The sequence below is a fragment of the Aptenodytes forsteri genome, unplaced genomic scaffold (genome assembly GCF_000699145.1).
Source record: "Aptenodytes forsteri isolate BGI_AS27 unplaced genomic scaffold, ASM69914v1 Scaffold192, whole genome shotgun sequence".
NCBI classification, from domain to species: Eukaryota; Metazoa; Chordata; class Aves; order Sphenisciformes; family Spheniscidae; genus Aptenodytes; species Aptenodytes forsteri.
The window spans coordinates 925464-947119 of record NW_008794891.1 but is presented as its reverse complement, the minus strand read 5'-3'; the positions used below and the strand labels follow the sequence as shown (position 1 = coordinate 947119).

General features: G+C 39.9%; 1 protein-coding gene across 1 annotated transcript in view; it reads right to left on the bottom strand.

Annotated features, from left to right (window-relative positions):
- Positions 1 to 3418, bottom strand: part of DTNB (dystrobrevin beta) — a 200928-nt gene extending 197510 nt beyond the window's left edge. Inside the window, exon 1 of the mRNA XM_019470972.1 lies at positions 3352 to 3418. Coding sequence (XP_019326517.1) covers positions 3352 to 3418 — 67 coding nt within the window. The remainder of the gene's footprint in view (positions 1 to 3351) is intronic.
- Between the last annotated feature and the right edge of the window lie 18238 nt (positions 3419 to 21656).

Genomic DNA, 21656 nt, shown 5'->3' with positions numbered 1-21656 from the left:
AATTTCAGAAAGTTGTGTTAACTCTCTGCCAAACAGACCTGTGTACCTCCTATACTGATCAAATGAGATGATAAATGAAGTGGGGACATCAGATGATACTGGCTTAAATTCCAGTATTGATCGTTTTAATTTGGAAGCAGCCAACAAGTCAAGTCTTGAAAATCCCATTAATCATAAAGCAAAATGCCTTTTAAAGGGCTCACATTTCAACAGCATTCGTGGCTACGTCCTATAATCAATATAGTTCTAAGGCGTAGTGTGAAACAATCCAGTTGCATGTGGGCAACAGTACGGATGCACGTGGCTCCTGTGCCTCCCGTATTCTCAGCGAGTACATAAAAGCAGGACCGGCTGCAGTCCTTCATACTTCTCTCAAAAGCCAGAGCCTAGATGAGTAGCGAACTGAGAAATGGGGAACCGTGACTTATAGAATCCAGACTTCTAAAAAATAATTTAAAACAAAAAGCTAAACCCACATCCTCCCGAAGAAGGTATCCAATTGCTGTATCGGGGGTCTTGCTCAAAGGTGACAGTTTACTCCCTCCTACATTCTGAATTCAGAAACCAACTTGCAAATACCTCATTTGCATTACCTTTGTGTATGCACCCACTGACTCACAGATGCAAATTTAAGAAAGTATTCTTGTCTTTTAGATATTTCATTACAATTTTGCAAATACGATGCCAAAGCATCCGCGCACATGCCAAAGCATCTGCTTGTTCTTAGAGACCTATGTACTGTGTCTTGAAAGTGACATACAAGGATTATTTCTCTTCATCACTGATGTAGAACATGAGGTGAAAAGACTGACAAGATCGGTGAGGAGGCTGACCAATTTCCCAACCCAAGGATCCCCATGACAGCTTACCTAAGAGTGGCACTAGACTAGCCAACACCTGAGGAGCGTTCTCCTTGATAATAAGGTGCAACAAACTTAAGTGGATTATTTCACAGTATCATCTTTAGAAAACTAGTCTCCGATATATTTCAGGAAAGTACTTGGCTAGGTAATGTAAGCTGGAGTATTCAGATCCAAGGCTACAACAAATTAGATCATTTTGTGTTTTCTATGCAATATTCTTTCAAAACTCTCAATTAGGGTGCATACTTCTATTTTTCAAACCACAGCAAGCACTTCCACAGACCAAGAATGCTTTGTCTATATAAAATATATGTATATAAATGTACATAAAATATACATGTAGGTATATTTTTCTACATCTATAAAAGGTCAAACAGCTACATGCAAAAACAAAAACAAAGAGTTGTCCATTTTCTGTTCTTGTCTTCCTGCGTTACATTACCACAAAAGCTTCAACAAGGTCATTCTTCTAAACTATCTGAAGATAAAATAGGATGTGTTTTCAAGACAATCTGTATAGCTCAGAATCACGGAATAGTTGAGGCTGGAAGGGAGACCATCTAGTCCAACCGCCCTGCTCAAGCAGGGACAGCTACAGCAATTTGCCCAAGACTGTATTCAGCTGAGTTTTGAATATCTGCAAGGACAGAGACTCCACAACTTCACTCGGCAACCTCTCCCAGTGCTCAACCACCCTCATACTAAAAATGTTTTTTCTCACATTCAGATGGAATTTGCTGTGTTTCAGTTTGTGCCCATTGCCTTGTATCCTGCCACTGGGCTGAGAAAAGTTTGGTTCCATCTTCTTCATACCCTCCCATAAGATAAACTCCATATGCATTCTGCAGTTCAGAGAAATTAGAATAGCTTGCACAGAATTCTTGCCCGTCAGACAGCTCCGTAAGTACTACAAAACCCACACGCATCCTTGGGTAGCATGTCCAATGTGGGTGAATGACAAGGCCTACTCTTGTCTCACACGAGCAGTTATCTAAACGCTTCAGCAAATCTGTATGTTGACCAACAAGAAATGATCACTGAAAGCATCCATTTTAGACATCGCACATCTACTCTGTGTTTGAAGCTCACCTAGAAAGGAAGACATTTATGTGTTTACTTTATAGTGAAATATTCCACCACAGGACAGGTGAAGCTTGAAGACCTTAGATTTCTCATACTGATATGCTAAAGAGCCTTACAGAGAAAGGCAGTTCGGAATGTCTATACACCAGCACTTTCACGGATAATGAACAGCAAGAACCACAGCTGCAAAAAGAGATACCTTGTATAAAGATAGTCAGAAGAATCCTGAATATTTTTAACAATTTAGCCAAAGCTAAAAATTAGCAAGTCAATTTCTGTACTAAATGATCACAAGATGACTACAATACTTTAAATTGATGAGACAAATGTAATACTCTGATGCACCAGTCAAAGCATTTCTAGTGGAGAAGTACTATTGTCATTTTAAAAGGTTCTAATGAGATTTCATCCAGGATATCACGCACAATTCAGTCACCTTTGCTCAAGTAAAACTGAATAGAGGCAGAGAAGAACAGGAGGTGTATAGCAGGGAGACTATAGGAGTTAGCTTGTGTCATATGCTGAACAAGCCAAAAAGAGACATGACTATAAACTCAAGTGTAAAGCAAGCTGGGAAGGTGGGGAGAAATACTACCCAAGACTGGTCTCACATGAGAGGAAGCAGATATAAGTTAGCCAGGAATGAAACTAGTTCCTGAAATTGTAAGACGCTTATAACCACAGTAAGAATATTACTCTGGAATTCCTTCAACAAAATAGCACGAATATACTATTGTTTCAAGACAGACCTTCATCAGCCTATAATTGGAATTACAGGACATGCTTGCCTAACCTAGGAATTTCATTCAGTCCTGTGTTCCCATAGGAAAGTAAAATAACACGGTGTCATGCAAACACACAATCTTTTACTTCTAACCACATATCTTTTTAAAAGGCTATGTCTCATTCCTTTACATTATATTATCTCTGGACGGGCATTTGATTTCTAGTAACAATTACAGCCAATCTTTCAGAGAATGGTCCTGTACAATAAAAACAACCCCCCAGACCCCTCAAACTGTTTCTCTTCTGAGTCACGCTAGCACTGTGGTGCAATTTTTTTTTTTTTTTTTTTTTTTTTTTTTTTTTTTAAGGTAAAAGGTGATCTGTTGTCATTATTTATTTTAATATCTAAAGTTTGTGGACAACTATTGTCATATATGAGAAACGTGAATGTTCCTTAAAAAAGGAGCTTCACAAAACCTAGAAATGAATGACCTTTTCGGCAGTTGTGACTCACCTCTTGCATGCTCCTCCTGACCAGCACCCAGGAGCACCCAGGATGCTTTTCACTAGATGAGGCAATGGTCTTGCAGAAACAAGATGTAAATGATCTGGTAAAACTATCAAAGCGAAGCTCTCAGTAAAGAATAAATGACATTATGTCTTCAAATTTCTTACTTACTCATTTCCATGAACAGCTGTCTCTTCTCTGCCATTGTCCTCCTCCTCTTCCCACTCTCCTCAATCATTCTGAAGACAAAAATGGCAAACATTGTTTGTGCTAGAATTTCTGTTACAAGAGCAACTTACTGTGAACAACATTATTTTATCCCTCAACTGAAACAGTTTGATTATATTTGGTAAATGAAGAGACCAGTAGAAAGACAGACATCTCTTCATAACGATCATATTACGTAACAGAGAGATATACTTTAGACTCATTAATACGTTTTAAAGTGGTGCACAGTACAGGAAACATTAATTCCAAACATTTTAGTTGCTAATCTTAAAGTTCGCAGAACTCAGAGCTGCATAGCAATATCATGTAAAGAATTCCTTTTTGTTCAAAGAGATTTTGTTTGCAAAATACAAAGCAAGCAAGACCTCTCCATGAGCAGTTGAGCCAATGAAGTGCAGAGCCCTACAGATTTGCACGTTAGAGACTTCGGTGTTCAAAAGGAGAAAGTGTATTACCTTCCTTTCCCTGGCTGACAGAAATCAATAACACTCCTCTTTCCTGCCTAAGGTTTTTGTGGGGATGTTGGTTTTGGGGGTGGGGACTTGTGTTGTCTTTAAACAAAACTCGTAAGAATTCATTTAACTTTGAAACCTGATGCCCAAGGTCAAGTCATATTTGTCAGGGAAGTAAAGATCTTAAATATAATTAAGGTAGAAAGAAAAACAAATGTATAGTTTGGTCACACAGGCCTCCCTTTCTTAGGAAAAGAGATTAAAGAAGCCACAGCAACATAGCGGAACTTATACCCCAAGGTAAGGAGGTATAGGGATGATTTAGTACCTCTTGCGGCTTACTTCACTATGTAGTCCTAAAAGACAGATGCTAAATTTCAGTCAACTCCAGCGAAAAAAAAGCAACTTAATTCAGTATCAGTGTAAAATTTCACTTAAAATTACTACATTGTATTATTCTTTTGTTACCAGATTCACCAACTCATTAAATATTTTTTTAGACATTAAAAAAAGCGCAAAAATACCAAACAATTATTGTACAATTACACAAGAATCTAACTCTAAGGGAGTTAGTCAGCTCACCCTCATGCAACATGGCAGAACAGATTTCATTAGGCTTAAATGTCAACCAAGGAAAAAAAAAGTCCTGTCTTGGCAGTTAATATATACACTCTGATTAACAGTTTCCCTCAGCAGTTGTCCATTGCCTGTTAATTATTCCCCGGTGAAGATCTCGCAACATATATTCATCTTGAAAGCCACCAAAACCTTTTTCCTTAACTGTTCATAAAAGGAAAATAAGCGTATGGTGGTATATAGTAATCTGCAAATATATTTTATTTCCTTATTTTTTCCTACTTTAGAAAACCATAGACTCAGAACAAATGTGCTTCTGTATTTTATTTTTTTAAAGGAAAAAACCTCAATGACGTTTTTGCAGATATGTAAAAGTTTCTTTTTTTCAACTTCCTGAAATAAATTCATTTTATTAAGTTAAATAAATATATGCAAACGGAGTGCCTTATCTTCTCAACCAAGGTCCTTCACAATGCATTATCAAGCTGTACTTCACTGTAGACTGAAGCAGGTGTTCAAAGAGCTGGGCACTGGGAAACTTTGGCCGTACGATTCATTTTGTTCACCCACAAGTTCCAGCTATCCTCATACACTGCCCCAAGCTTAAGAGTTTCTGGAACTAACTAGTATTCTCTTTATTTCCTCATCACTTCAAACATGCATGTCATCTCGAAGAATGCCAGTTACTGTACCAGTAGTAAGCTTTATTTCAAGCGCTAGCGCCTCTCTAAATTCCACGAGAGATTGACTCCAAAGGGTAGATTAGTTATTTGATCTTTTAAATTGTTTTTAGTAGAGACTATTTTATCAAGGCATAAGGGACAATACCACTTGACTCTTCTGCAACACCAAAAAAATAAATCATGATAATATTAGATCTTATTGTCCTTGGGCTTTGGGTGCATGTGTCCCTCATTCCACCCTCCTAACCCCTGCTTCCAAACCAATCTCATTTTTCTGCAAAGCTGGAACCAGCCCCCGAGGAACTTGCCTCACATCAGAGCAGCAAGACAGTGGTACTAGAGATACTGTAACTGTCGTTTCTCCTAGCAATTACCCACCGGAGCCCACGGATTCCAGCTAAACCCATGAGACAGGCTTCCTACCATGCTACCACAGAAGGCACAGAGACGTGCTACCAACCAGCAAGAAAAAGGGTACGGCAATGCCAGACGCTCCCATTCACCACCACCACTCAAGAGGCTGCGCAAGTAGCACAGACGGGGCTGAGGAAAGAGCTAACGGCAGAGATGAAGCAGGGTATGAGACTAATACTGTATATTAAGGGCTGCAATTAATTTTGCTGCTGTCTGGTAACATGTACGTTTGAAGTCATGATATTACCATGACATCAATCTCTTTCCCTGCAGACACTTTACTGCCTTGCAGGTGTTAGGACTTCAGTTTTTTTAAGAGGTCATTCAAGCTGCATGGACCACAGTCATAAAACACTATCATACATAATTCACAGCTAAATAGGTTAGATTGACCAAGATATACACTTTTAAAATTTTAGAGGAGCTAGTATTACCCTTCATGCTCTCTGCAAAGCAAATGAGTGAATTATCTGTTCAGCAATGTCCTTGAAATGAGACCTGCATAAGTAAACTGGTCTCTCCATGATTATGAAGTGCTGCAGGGACAGATCCACAAAGCCCAATTAACCCATAGCTCAGGAATTATCTTGTACAGATTTTTCAGGTATGGCCTCAGGAAAATCATGTCCTAAGGTATGTTGTCTCAGGTCCTCCTCCAAGTCTCTTGCCTTTCTTGAAGGGAGCAAAAGATTTGAAATTTTCATTAGATGAACAGCTCAACAATCCTGTGCCTGCTCACCAAAAATAATCACGTTACTATTTAGATTCACAAGCTCTCCTTGCTGATTCTTTCCTGCTATTATCTGTGACGGGGCAAACATCTAGGAAATTATCTTTCTGGACCAGAGAGTTACACGTTCTAAAGACAAATAGTTAGAGTGGAGAGAGAAGAGAAACTGGCAGATATTTGGAAAATTTGTGGAAACTACATTAGTCATATGAGATCTATTTGAGTAACTGACAAACCCGTTTTTAAAGCCTGAACAATCAGATACAGAAGGATCCCTTATTGATGAAGCTGGGAAGAAGAAAGATGGAAAGTCTATATTCACCTTCGCACTTTAAACCCATCTCAAGTTCAAAACAGGAATGAACTAAAACCAGAATAACTGCAATTATGCTAAGGATGCAAATTAGTGCTCAACATCACAAAACAAGAAAGGTAAACCGCAGTTTGTTCTGCAGTGTTTTTTTGGTTTGGTTGTTTTGGTTTGTTTGAACAGAGTGGGGGTGTTTGGTTTGGTTTTTTGGTGGGGACTTTTTTTGGTCTTTTTTTTTGTTTGGCTGGTTGGGGTTTTTTTTGGTTTGTTTTTTTGTTTGTGTTTTTTTTTAACATTTGTGGCACAATGCATGAGAAAAGTGCCAAGAAACATGCATGGATTGAAATGACAAGGCAAACAAAAATTCTCAAGATGGATGTTCACCTTACAACAGATATAGGTGGAGAAAAAACGCTCAATATATTTAGGTACCAACAGAGGACAATGTGAATGCACTGGGGATTCTCCAGTATCACACCACATTTTTAAACAGGTACCTATGAGGGTTTTTTCATCCAGTTTTGTCCTTCACATTTCATGATAAGCTGCTTCTAAACACTTGGTATCTACATCATAGAATCATAGAGTAGTTTGGGTTGGAAGGGACCTCTAAAGGTCATCTAGTCCAACCCCCCCTGCCCTGGGCAGGGACATCTGCAACTAGAGCAGGTTGCTCAGAGCCCCGTCCAGCCTGACCTGGAATGTTTCCAGGGATGGGGCATCCACCACCTCTCTGGGCAACCTGGGCCAGTGCTTCACCACCCTCAGCGTAAAAAATGTCCTCCTCATATCTAGTCTAAATCGCAGTAAGGTCTCCCCAGAGCCTTCTCTTCTCTAGGCTGAACAACCCCAACCCTCTCAGCCTTTCTCCATAGCAGAGGTGTTCCATCCCCCCGATCATTTTCGTGTCCCTCCTCTGGACCCGCTCCAACAGGTCCGTGTCTTTCCTGTGCTGAGGACCCCAGAGCTGGACGCAGTGCTGCAGGGGGGGTCTCACCAGAGCAGAGTAGAGGGGCAGAATCCCCTCCCTCGACCTGCTGGCCACGCTGCTTTTGATGCAGTCCAGGGTACGATTGGCCTTCTGGGCTGGGAGCGCACATTGCCGGCTCATGTCCAGCTTTTCATCCACCAGTACCCCCAAGTCCTTCATCGTTCTTCAAAACGTCAACAGATGGGCAATGCTTGGGATAAACAGTATACATAGACCAATGCCTATCTTAGATAACAGTACTGCATTTTTGTGCTCTCTCTTTAGCATATGCTACCATTTTAGTATGTGCTAACTATATAGCATACACTATGTGATCACTCTATGCTGAAGAAGTTCCAAGTCCATGCCTACAGTAACCAGACACTATATTGCTACAAAAAGGACAGCAGCAACATGCATCTAAAACTGTCAATACTTTACATTGTCAACAGAAGAAAGTTCTTATACGTTCACAAAATGTCAGCTTTGGACCTGAAGATTTCCCTAACAGGAACCCAGATCAAGTCGGTTGGACTTGCCTGTTGGAAAAGGACCTGGGGGTGCTGGTCGACAGCCGGCTGAACATGAGCCGGCAGTGTGCCCAGGCGGCCAAGAAGGCCAATGGCATCCTGGCCTGTATCAGAAATAGTGTGGCCAGCAGGAGGAGGGAAGCGATCGTGCCCCTGTACTCGGCACTGGTGAGGCCGCACCTCGAATACTGTGTTCAGTTTTGGGCCCCTCACTACAAGAAGGACGTTGAGGTGCTGGAGCGTGTCCAGAGAAGGGCAACGAGGCTGGTGAGGGGTCTGGAGAACAAGTCTGATGAGGAGCGGCTGAGGGAACTGGGCTTGTTTAGCCTGGAGAAGAGGAGGCTGAGGGGAGACCTCATCGCTCTCTACAACCACCTGAAAGGAGGTTGTAGCGAGGTGGGGGTCGGTCTCTTCTCCCAGGTAACAAGCAATAGGACAAGAGGAAATGGCCTCAAGTTGCGCCAGGGGAGGTTTAGATTGGACAGTGGTTGAGTAACCATCCCTGGAAGTATTTAAAAGACGTGCAGATGAGGCACTTAGGGACATGGTTTAGTGGGCATGGTGGTGTTGGGTCAACGGTTGGACTCGATGTCCTGGTTTCAGTTGCCGACTGAGGTTAAACCACGACACTCGATGATCTTAGAGGTCTTTTCCAACCTCTATGATTTCTATGATTTCTATGATTTGAGTCATAAAAAGAACTCAGATAAAATGCTAAAGAGGGCTTTAGAAGAAGTCATTCTTAAAAGCCTTATTTTATTGCGAAGTTCTACTAAGAGAATAACAGCATGCTACTGGGCCAAACGCACCTTGCCAATGCAGTATCGTGTCTCCAAAAGGAACCCAAAGCAGATGTGCAGGGAAGAATACAAGAATGGGGCATGCATGCAGTAAGACTTCCCAAGAACTTCCTTTCAAGTTCCAAAAGTTTGCAATGCCAAGACTTCCTGAGTCAAAGTGATTCTCCATATTTAGTAACCACCAACAGCTTTTTCCCCCCCCACAAGCCTGTGTGTCTGTCCCTTTACCGCCCATCAACTTTTGACATTCACAACACTCTGCAGCAAGAATTCCCCGAGCATGAAAGCCACAGCTCAACAAATCACCTCCCTGGATTTTCTGCACCTGCCTCCTCCTATCAGATTCACAAGCCTCCTAGTTCTTCTACAAAGAGATATGGAACAATCAATCACTATCCACCCTCTCCATGACATTCATGATTTTATAGACCTCCAACATATCTTCTCCCCTGCTGCCTCTCTTCCACATTGAGGGATCTCAGCTTATTTTGTCATTCCTTGTACTGAATGCACTTTGTGCTCCTCTGAGTCCAAATCAACACACGCGTATCAAGAAAGCTGAGCAGCCAAGGAAAGGTCAAACAAAGAGGGGTGACTAAAGCAATTAATGTGCATGTAACTAGGAAAAGCCTAGGATGGAAAACCACAATAGACTGAACAAGGAGGTGAGAAGTAAAGATGAACAGAGATCACGGCTTTGCACAGGAATGACTGGAATGGCCATGAGCAGCAGAGCAGAACACACAGAACATTACTCAACTTGGACAAACTGAAAGATGAGAGGTAAGAATCAAAATTGCTACAGACAGTAGAAAAAAACAGCTTTTCCAAAAATAAAGTAACTCTGAACTTAAGTTTTCCTCTATCAATGAAATGTAATAATAAAATGCATTTCATTTTCCTGTAGCTTTCGGTACATGTAGCTACATGCTACCTGAAGGTGCAAATGCCTACAAACATTAGAACTTAGAGATGGAAAACCCATGCAGGAATCAATACGGATTCAGAAGATGAAATTAGGAGGGAGTTTTAATAGAAAACTACCCCAAGTATTAATCAGACTTTAATAAAAACAACAGTAAAGACTGTATCTTAGTGCATGTATTTAAAGGGGAATGGCCAAGACTGAAAGGGAAATGTTAAATTCTAACTTCAGTGTTTCTTTAAGCATAGTCTTAAAGCGCATACGCAAATACCAGAAATGCCAGAGAGCTTTCTGTGGTTTTGGCCATTGTACAAAATGCCCGACCTCCATCCAGTCTGAGCCTTTCTAATGCTAGACAGTACAATTGTTTTCTATAGACTAGGCCTAATGACTTATTTCTTCCCTTACGCTTCCTGCCATCTACCCTTTGGGTGCTTCAAAGGTAAAGTTCATCAAAAGAGTCTATGCATTAAGATACCAAGACTTGGGATTAGTAGTGTTTAATTAAAGAACCTGCTTGCTTCCTTCCCCAACTCTAAATCACCACTGAACCTCAGAATAATTACACAGAAAAGCAAGGTTCCCCAAAAGGTCCTTGCAGCAAAAAACATCTCACCTGCCATCAGAGATACTTCAGCTTCTTGAAAGCCAAGCAGTTTGAGAACCAGACAATACTTCTTGCTATTTGTATAAAGCTAGAAATCAAAACCCTCTGGATTTAACAGAGAACTCTAAAACTATTTCTAGTTCGGTTCAGAGATGTTATGCTTCAATTATTCTGAAAAGGCTGGATTTTCCTTTAAAGGTCAGGGTTAAAATTGTAGTTCTGAGTCCTGTCTTCTCTATGGTTCTTCTGTGTGATTGAGAAACCTGTAAAATTCCATTCTGCACTCTTAGAAATTTGTAGGGGTGTGGATTATGTTTCTATTTAAAATAAACAAATAAAAGTATGACCATACTGTGTCAGACCAAATCTTTCTGCTTCTTCTAGACTCATTACTGGCTAGTTCCATTTTATGCTTCCTCCTGCCTCCACCTGTTTCTGTATCGGACAAGACATGAACAATCCTCAGACATCATCTCTTTTCTAGGCAGAAGAGTCTGGAGACTAGCTGTTTCTTGCACAGAAACCACTCATGATCTATCTTCATCATCTTCTACCACCCCTTTTCTTGCTCCATCACCTGCTTTCAGAGGTGAAGGAGAAACAGAACAGAGTATTCAATATGTAGGCACACCACTGCTTTATACAGCAGCAATAACAACATTCTTGTCTTCTTTTTTATTTTTTAAAAGACTCTTAATATTCTATTAGCTTTTTTTTTTTGGACCATGACTGGTCTGAAGCTTTCACAGCACTATACTAAAGCATCGGGATACTATACCTAAGGGACAGTTCAGAGCCTAGGAGCAGACATATAAACTAGGACTGTTTATCCTCTTCCTTCTCTCACCCCTTTATTTGCATAACTTTCCATGCCTCTACACTGGACAATAAAAGAGGAGATGAAATTCAACTGCTAACAGAGTCCTTCTAAACGTCTTAAGAATTGGCTTGCTTTTTTAATACAATTTCCTTCAGCAGACACCTCACTGTTTACCCTCTGGTCGCTTACCATTTGTGATTATACACTGTTGTTTATGACAGTGACAGAGTTAACCTGGAAATGGTGAGACTACAAGGAACTGATCTCTGACTCTTCAGCTAAATTTGTCTTCTGCCCAAAAATGTAACCTTGCTCTTAGAGTAGCAGGATATGTTTTTCGTACCTCTACCCTATACTGTGGCATTCTTAGCAGTAAGATAACGTGTTAGTCTGGTTTTGTTTTCCTTTCCCTTTCCCCACCCCAGTGTTTTCCAAATTAGAAATCTATATTGTGTGATATAAAACAAACCTATTTTCTCTCTTGCTAAAAAGACACAGAAGTCATGGTCAAAGTAAATACTATACTCGCAACTGAATCAAAAGAAAAATCAAGAGGTCTACAGATTGCTTCAAGTGCTAAGTGAGACTACCAGATTTTCAAAACATACCAAATTGGTGCACATATAAACAACTGAAGAATAATACCGGAATTTAATTTCTTTAGCTTTAATAACACTCAATTCAACCAAAGGCCGAAACTTCCAGTACTTAAAGAAATATGCCTGGACACAAACCACCCATATTGCCACCAGTCTTTATCAGAGGGGAAGAATCTAAAATCTGATAAAGATGTGAATTTCACACACAGAGGTGTTTCATGATGAACATCCTGTTTTGCTATTCTAGCAAAAGCAGTAACATCAAATAACTTACTCTGCTTCCAGTCACGGTGATGTGACAGTGAGTCTACGTTATCTGTCCTGGATGATTTCCACAGGTATTTCTTCCTCAAAAAGCTTTTTGTAACCTTTAGCAATCCGGAGAGGAACTTGCATTACGACAGCTCTTGGTTCACTTAAGAATAAGGACTAAGAGCAGGTTCAACCTACTGCATTTTTCCTTAAAGGCTGTTAAAACCAGCTGCAGTTGAATTTGCATGCCAGAGCCAATCTCTTCTGGCTGGATGTCTCCCAAGGTTTCAAGGATTCCGATAAGCATGGAGAGCTGGAAATAAACGTTAGTTCCACAGATTTTGGTCTTCCCATCAGTTCTTGCTCTGACAGCACAGGCTAAATTTACACTCACCACCTAAGGTGGAATTACAGAAAACTTGCAAGAGAGCATGCAAGTGCTCTGCTCAAGTCTGACTCAGTGAAATACAGGATTTCCTCCCTGCAGTGAGAGAACAGTGCTTGAATCTAAAGTAAGAACGGTGCTGGTTCCACAGAATATGGTCCTGCTTTATAGCAAGAGGCAGGAACTTTGTTTAAGGAAGAAAATGTGAAACCAATAGGATGAACCCAGTATGGGCAAAGAGTTTATCTTTTAGGTGCCAGAGAAGTCAGTATAGGTACTAGTACTGACTGCAGTCTAGAAGTCTTAACAGTCGATGTGCTCAAGCTGAAACCAGAAATGGAAGTTTAAGAGTTGAAGGTACTGCTGCAGCCAGCACCCGACACCGTGCAGACTGCGTTTGCTGATTTAACTTCAGAGAGATTGAAAGTAAGCCGCGACCTGCTCCAGTTTCAACTAGTTCTGTCATAACGCATCTGCTCAACTTCCTTTTCAAAGTGTTCAGACTAGAGGCTGAGGCTGTTGAAAATTACCGAGACACTGTAATATTATAATGATAATTTATTTTTACTTACACTAAGTGTGTGTATATATCTGTATGTCTATACACATACACAAAAAAGGATATTTTTTTTACTGCAATGGGAAGACTAACCTCAAGTCCCATGGAAAATTTTGGCTCACGATGCCTATTATTTAAATTCATACTGTTGAGAATCAGCAAAGAATTATCTGCACTGCAGTAAAATATTCACTAAACCTAGTTTAATTATTACTATATATCAGAAAAAAATCATTAAATGCTGACAGCTATTTGTATATACTTGTTGCAAAGTAATGTTCACCTTAAAGCACAAAAATTGTGTAAGATATGGTACCTTACAAAACTAGTTGAGTATGTTTGATGCAAACTTTCAAAAAGTTTACTATTTCCCTTTATCCATCCACCTTCTCCCTCTCTCAATAGCTGCAATTCCTGTTAATATTCCATTCTTCTGTTTCACAGTTCTCCCTTTTCCTTACCTTTAAAAACTCTCTCCCACACCCACAACACACGCATGCGTTATAGATGTATACCTGGCTGGATAAAAACCAACAATATAAATAAAAAATAAAACCTAATGACTGTTTTCCCCTTTACTTGCTCTAACAGGTTCAGCCACTGATGACTCTGGATCACACATTTCTGTGGTTTTGATCCCGCTTGCAGCTTAAGCACAAAAATGAACGCAAGCAAGCCACTCTGGAGATTGTTAGGCCAATACTACAGGACCTATCTTAAAAGGTTTCGCTCTTCTTGGAGCTCATCAGCTGTAGGTAACGGCCTAAATAAGCAGCTTTTCCTCTTCAAATCGAAGGGAGGGAGACAGACTATGCAATTAATCTCAGCTAATACAGCAGCCTTTATATTCTTGCACTAACTATAGCCAGCATCTAAGAAGTCACACTTCCATTCTTCCCTAACTGCTATTATATTAACTTCCTACCACGTTAGAGACTGTAAACTTAAACTTCGTCATTTGGGTTCCGTATCTGCAATTTCAGGTGCTTCCTCACTGCTTTTTGACTACTCTGATTTAGTCACTAAATCAGTTAATTAGCTGAGAGTTTTGGGGTTTTTTTTTTGCTTTAAAGTCAATTTTGTTTTATTTTGTATTTCCACCATTAAGATATACTCCAAAAGAAATTCTGATGTTTATGATTTGATAACCATTTCCAGACATTGGTTTGCACTGAAATGCAGCCTCATCAGCCAAACAGAAGAACACAGAAATACAAGTTAATTTATGAGTTATTAAATTTGAGTTTGTTCAGATTCTTGATGTTGCATCTTACTAGCAGGAATAATATTTGATATCTCTGATAAGACTGCAGTTCCTGTGTGAGGGTAAAATTGTGCTTATACCTATTTATGTTCACAAATAACTTGTAATAAAAAAAAAATCAGAATACCAGTTTGGGGCACATGTTTATCTTAAATGTACTCGATACACAGTGAAGGAAGTTTACTAACTTTCTGCCAATTTTCTAATTAGAAGGAACACATCTTCACGGGTGGTTTAAAGAAAAGCTTTCATCCCTTGTCAGTTCATTCACTTTTAAAAATTTCAATGAACCTGTCATTGAGATGAAGATATTGAATAAAAATTCAGGGCGTATCTGTACTTGCAGAAAAAGTTATTGCTCTCGCATCTGGTTTAGCACCTCAATCATTTGTTTTGGGCTTCTAAACTTGTATGGCTTCAACCATCATTTGACTTAAATAATTTTAAATACTTTCTAAATTGTCATAAATGCTTTGTTAAAGTATAAAAACAAATTTATTTATGATATAAAGGTGCTTACATTTCTTCATCTTAGATGGATTTCAGTAAAGAGACGAAGTATTTTTACTTTTTCTTTACTAAGAATTTGAACAAAAAGCCCACAAAGATTGATTTCATTCCCTCATCTCCCTCTCTGTCTATCCAAAATGTCTGATGCTGTCTTACTAATTTCTTTGTTCTTCATCCTTTTTTGGTTCATATTCTGATCTCCCTTTCATCAGCAGTCAAACATTAATATATTTAATTGATTAAAAGTATTCCTTCATTTCCCTTTTCCTCTTACTAGGAAAAAGAAAGCCATCTAGAAGTTATTTCAGGGGGACACATCTAATGCACTTAGACCAAAACCCAGGAAGACAAAAGATAAGCCTTTTATACTTATGCAAGTAGACTGGCGACATCTTCTTTTAAAGTATATTTTAACCATTTCTGATAATTCTCCCAGTTTAACTTAAAATTTCAAAATCTGTTCCCATCAGTGTATGGGATAAGTAATTGAAGCATAAGCAATTGTGCACAAAAGTATTAAAAATACTTTAAAATGTTACTTCTGTATCTACAGCAACAGGAGTAAACCATTTGTTCAATGCCCAGAACAGGAAGAAATCCCTGCCCTAAAGAATTTACAGGTCAGGTGCAAGACTCTAGACGGGTTGGTGAGACTGACAGTAGGCACTGTATGTTAGTAGCCTACTTCTTGTGAAGTTTAAGTCACAAAAACAAAGAAAGCTTTAAAAGAATACTACAAGGTATTATTTTAGGTACATAGCAATATATATCCATTTTTAGTAGACAGGGAATTGTTAAGCATGGGGAACAGGAAAACTGCAAGCTATTAAGGACAACACTGCATGTATAAACACGTAGAGAATCATAGAATGGTTTGGGTGGGAAGGGACCTCTAAAGGTCATCTAGTCCAACCCCCCTGCCCTGGGCAGGGACATCTGCAACTAGAGCAGGTTGCTCAGAGCCCCGTCCAGCCTGACCTGGAATGTTTCCAGGGATGGGGCACCCACCACCTCTCTGGGCAACCTGTGCCGGTGTCTCACCACACTCAGCGCAAAAAATTTCTTGTGCAGTCAGATCTGTTTTCCAGCAAACTAAAGAGAGGATGCATAGAAGTCAGGACACAAAGTGCCTAGAATACAAAAATGCTTTTCTTGAATAGGCAGAGCGCCATCACAAATTCTTATTTTTGTTTATTGTCCAAAGGCCTGAGGAATAGAAATAGGTTTTCACAACCTGCCCTGTTGATTTTGAGGCTGAAGTTAAAAGTAATGTCTATACGTAAGATTTACCATGAGCCTGCAAACAAGAGCAAGTTTAGCAGTTAAAATTGTTTCCTTAAAATAAAGCAGTGTTAATGTTAGATAAGATAAATGAAATATTGCACCATGATTTTCAAGCAATAAGAAGTTGGAAATATCCTAATTAATAGCTTACCTCTCCCTCTCAGGAAGGGAAGACTCATCTTCTTTGTAACACTGGAGGGGATTTCTCTGCCATCTGTGCTTCCCAGCTTTTCCAATGTGATTCTTACAAAACCCTTTCTAGCCATTTTAATCTGCAGGTTCCCAGAACTGCTTACTAGAGCACAAGAGAGAATTCTAAAATTGCCTCTTCACCAAAATGAAACAGCTATTAGGAAATGTTTTGAGTTACATTTTTTCCCTTTTCTCTATTAACCTAGATTAACAGAGTGAGAAATGCACCACCAGCAGGATAACATATGCGTGAACACTGACAGAATGCAAACCAACCCTGATCTCGGGCTGGCGGATGACAGTATGGACCATAAACACTACTCTCCTCCCGATCCATCCACATCGGTATCAGATAATACCATTTTCAGCATCTGTCATCACCTCTAGTTCTCCATCACCTGCTACCATCTTCACCAATCAATAGTTATCCACCCAAGACCTTCCCACCTCACTTCAGATGTAATGACCTTGGATTAAAAGTTTCAGCACATCAGAAAAAGTTCACACAAACGGCTCCTTTGGCACACCTGTAGAGATGGTAAATTCCAGTCAAAGGGGTAGTGACAAACACCTGGAAACATGAACTACTTCCACTATCACAACTGAATTAGGGGGAAAAAAGCTTACCCAAGCTTAATTCTTTACATAATGATAATTTTATCTCCTACATTAATTTAAAATGTAAAAACATCCTCACCAACTTCAAGTCTACAAAGTTATCGGGTTTTTTTGAAAAGTGTTAAAAAGTTATTAAAAGGGTATAAGAGTACAGAATAAGGAATTTACCTTAATCTAAACTTAAATGTATATCTGCCATTTGCCACAGTCAATGGGAAAGTGAACATATATGTAGTCCCAGGTACAAGGCGACCTTAGTTTTGTCTGAGCTGCCAGAAACATGCAATACCTCCTTCAAAAATTTGGCTGTACCCAAACAAAAAACCCACCAGTGCCTCCCTACTGCCTCAGTATTTCCTTTGATGTGATCATTCTATTAAAATATAAATAAACACACAATAATTAAAAGATAAGATTCCATAAGCACTGCAAAAAATGTAATATAAACAAACAAACAAACTCAAAGAATACCATTGTGCTTTTTACGTGGCATTCTGCCTGCCCCCGAAGCACCTCTCTCCCTGGATGTAACTCTACCGTGCCTACACAGCTAGGTTGCTCCACTGTGCAATCCTAGTTAAGCTTCTCAAGACTTGCAGGCTTGCTCATATTGCAAGGTATTAAAAAAAACCCAAAGCCATATTTTGGTTGCATCCATTGGGTAACCAGGGCAAGAAACATTTTAATGTGCGTACTTCATAGCACACCTACTTCCAAATAATTTGCTGTCTCCTCTGCTATACAACCCGTAGGATCACAATCATACAGCAAGTTAACTGATACTACTACCCAGTCAAGTTTTCTTAACGTTTATTGTTGCCATGAGTTTCTTCTCATAGTCTATTCAGCATTAACACAGAAAACATTGTAGTACAGCTGGAAGCTTCATCCCTACCCTGCCTCCCATGCAACTTCTCTTTGCAGACTATATTCAAAAAATCCCTTTTAGAATATCCAGTCCTCCACATTCAGCTCTACATGGTCTTCTGTTGCTGTTCCCATGTACACGTCTGTAACACATGCGGAACTCTGTCAGCTTCCTTTCTAACCATCTATGATTCAACAGCACTCCAAATACCTGACCAACTATGGACACAAATGAAGTTTTTTCTTTCTTTAAGAAAGGAAAAACAAAATAAGCCAATTGTAAAACTTTAATTGATCGTGCTTGCCATTGTCTTTTGTAAAACTAAGAGCTTTTTTCCCTTAGCTTTGTCACTTTTCCTGTTTTTAAAGAAATTTAAATTAGGGACTAGGATCCCTCACTGTTTGCTTTATGGCAAAACACCCTCCTCATTCCTCCACCTCTTAAATGAAGTAAAAAGCTGCATTTGAAAGCAGCAAGACTGATAAAGACTAAAGAATACCTCACACTTGCAGTCAGTCAATAACTACTTACAGTAGAGTCATTATGATTTTAAGTTTTTTGTAACTACAGTACACACTTTATACATCCAGTCTTTTTAAAATTTAGATATGAATTGCTGTCATAATTCCATTCATTTTCAAAGAGATACAACTGTCCAAATAAAATTCCACAACAGATATCACATTATAAGATCTTCTATCACTTCTTCCAGATTTAGGTTGCCTAAAAATGTTCATTGGTGTTAAGTATTTTTATAAATCTGTATTACTTAAGCACAGCTGAGAAGTTAAAATACTTTCATTCCTTCTAGTAGTCCCTGAAAGCCCACAGGACTGGAAAAGACCCATGAAACTATTTAAGTTTAGCCACCGTTTATCAGTAGAAACCTGTTTAAACACTAAACCAAACATACACAATACAATCATGATTTCTTCTCCCTGGTACTTAAGGGGGAAAAAAAAAAAATAACTTAATACAAATATTATGAATTCGAACCCTTATCACCAGATAACATAACCCTGAAACCACAAAGTAAAAAAAAGTAGCAGTGATAGATAATGGTAAGAGAATCAGGCTGTGCTGTGAGTGGTGGAATGCTGAAAGCCAGCCCTTCACACCTACTGGGAAATTGTCTCCGTTCCTATCAGGTGATGTATTCTGAAACTACAAGGGTAGTGTCAACACTACAGACTACCATGTTTGAGCCAAGAGAATTATTTACCTTTCCTTTTAAAAGAAGTTCTAGGAAATTATTTGCAAAAAGTGCCTTATCTGAATACATCATTTAGGTTCTATAAAAGCTTGTAACAGACCAGCGATGTGAAGCCAGACTCTCTGAAGTATGCAGACAGAGTATGTGCTGTGCACTCTGGTTAATGCACCAACTAATCCCCAGGTCGTTGGTTTAAACTTCAAGATTTGATTTTCTCCCTCTTCAAAAACTGTCGGCTTGTACAACGTACCATAGATAACATATGACCATGGCTACAAAGAACTGTAAGTTGTCACTCTTAATGCCACCCTGCGGTACTCAGTGTGTAATATAATTAAACTGATGGAAAAATTATGCCTTTTTATCAACCCTTTATGATATTGGATATATCCAGTCCAGTTATATATCCAGTTGGGTTTTTTTTTTATGATATTGCAAAAGCCCCTGTTCTTGCATTATGGCTTCTTCCTAAGTTTTCTATACATCTGCATCACTTAACTTCTTAAAATTTCTATTATTATTGAAACATCTAGGTTCTGTGATAAACCAGAAGCCTGAACGTATTAGCTGCAACATATGAAGGAGTTCACCGTTCTAAATAACCTACAGCCTAAGAAAAGAAGCAGTCTGCTGCAAACAAACAGGGCGTTGGAGACAATACTGAGCAGCCTGCCAGCAGTCTAAATGCTATCATGGCTTCCGTATTCATCACAACAAAAACTTTAATGAACTATGAGGGAGGTGTCACAAGACGCTTACATGGAGGTCTACTGGATGCACCCTCTTAAATGCGAGGTCATGTAACAAGCAGGCAACAAACCGGCATCCCAAACACTGGAGTGGGGAGCTCCCTTCCTGGTACTGAACGAGACCTCAGTGGCAGACTGGGGATAAATCATCAAACAGCTACAAAATGAAGACAAGAATCCTGCGTATGATAATGATAAGAAGCAGAAACCCAAATAGGATTTAAAGAGGACAATACGGTCAAGGCAATGACCTAAGCAAGCTACCCCTGGAGTAGCATCCTGGACAGATGAAAGCATAGCAAGAATTTAAGGGTCGAAGGAATGGTGTTGCTGGTAACATGACACGAATTGACTAGTCTGGAAAAGAACTTCAGAAAAGACTGTAGTACAGGCCACAGACAGCCTTTGCAAAATGTACGTGTTCTGGTGAGGGAGGTTACTGCTCAATCTGCCCTACACTGTCTATAGTGATTAATTCTCCTCTTTCCAGCTTCTCTAAAAAGAAAGTCTTCAGGTCAGTAGCATGTTTGCCCTTTTATCTAAATTCCCCATTAATCCAAAATATCCTTTGGAGAAGAGGAAACACAAAAAGCAACAGTCTTAAACCAATGCTTTTGGGTTACCTCCTTTCCTTTGGGTGTACGTTATGAAATCATCTAGCAGCATAGGATCATACACACTTACCAGGGAAAAGAAAGAAAGGGGAGGGGGGGAACCCCCAATTCTTCAGTCCAGCATTTCCCAACTTTTAAAACCTGAACTGAGACTTCTGACTTTTTGAACCACTGTTTCAGGCACGTGGAATGTTTTGTCACTGGGCAGCCACACCAGAGAGAGCATCAGACTATATAGTCAGTTTTAGGAACCAGAGTGAGGAAAGAAAACTGAAAGTACAAAGCGTTTTTAAAGGGCAGTCATGCACAACTGTTGACCAAATTCTAACTTTAATAACTCAGATTCTATTAGACATGGATTTTCAAGCAGCACAGAAACAACTTTCAAAGTATCCTTGTGGTGCTGTCCAGCCCATTCTCGCTGGCTCACCAATCCCCTCTGAAAGAAGAAAGTACGACGCTGGTGCTCTGCATACCACTAAGGGTCTCCTAGGTCTCCATAAGAATATCCATCAGCTTCACCTTCCCCAGCTAAGGGATCTGTTGCACAAGAATGCAATTGTGTGGGGTTTTTTTTAAACAGGATTGCATCTCACATAGGAACATTTTTACATGTCCAATACCTCACATAAAATGCAGAAATCACTACTTCATACTGGATTTTGGTCATAAATGAAAAATTTCAATATATATTATGTGAGTGTGAACAAACAGGTCACTGAAATCAGTTACGTAAGACAAGTTTTTAAGTTGAATACCACAGGTAGTCACAACAGATCACATTACCTGAATTACCCTGAGAAGTCTCTCAGGGCGACTTCCACTTTCCTGGGCTCAGTTCCTTCTTCAAACATTTAAAGACAATCTAAAAAGATGGGAGAAAAAGCCAAGTTTTTTTTCCCCAAGAAAGAAGTGGTTTTCCACAGAAAAATACACACACACCCCCTATTTTGCAGGTACAACTGTGATTATGCTACTTTTGCCCTGATTGTGTCTCCTGTTAATGAGCCTGCAGATTCTGCGTCTATGCGAGCATCTGTCTGCCTCAAGACGAAACAGTAAGACACAGCCAAAATCACTCGGGTGCCAGGACTGCTCCCGCTGCCAGCCAACAGGCGCCACAAAGAGAGCAGCGACGACGGACCGCGGGGCAGGCAGACCCGAGAGGCTCTCTCCAAGGTATCCGGGGCCCGTTCAGGAGCGCCCGACGCGGCAGCTCAGCTCTCCTCCGCCCCAGGCCTCCCGCAGGGCGCTCCGCTCGGCACTTTCTCCGCGCCAGGCCCGCAGCCCGGCAAACCCCGCCACCGCACCCGCGGCTCCCGGG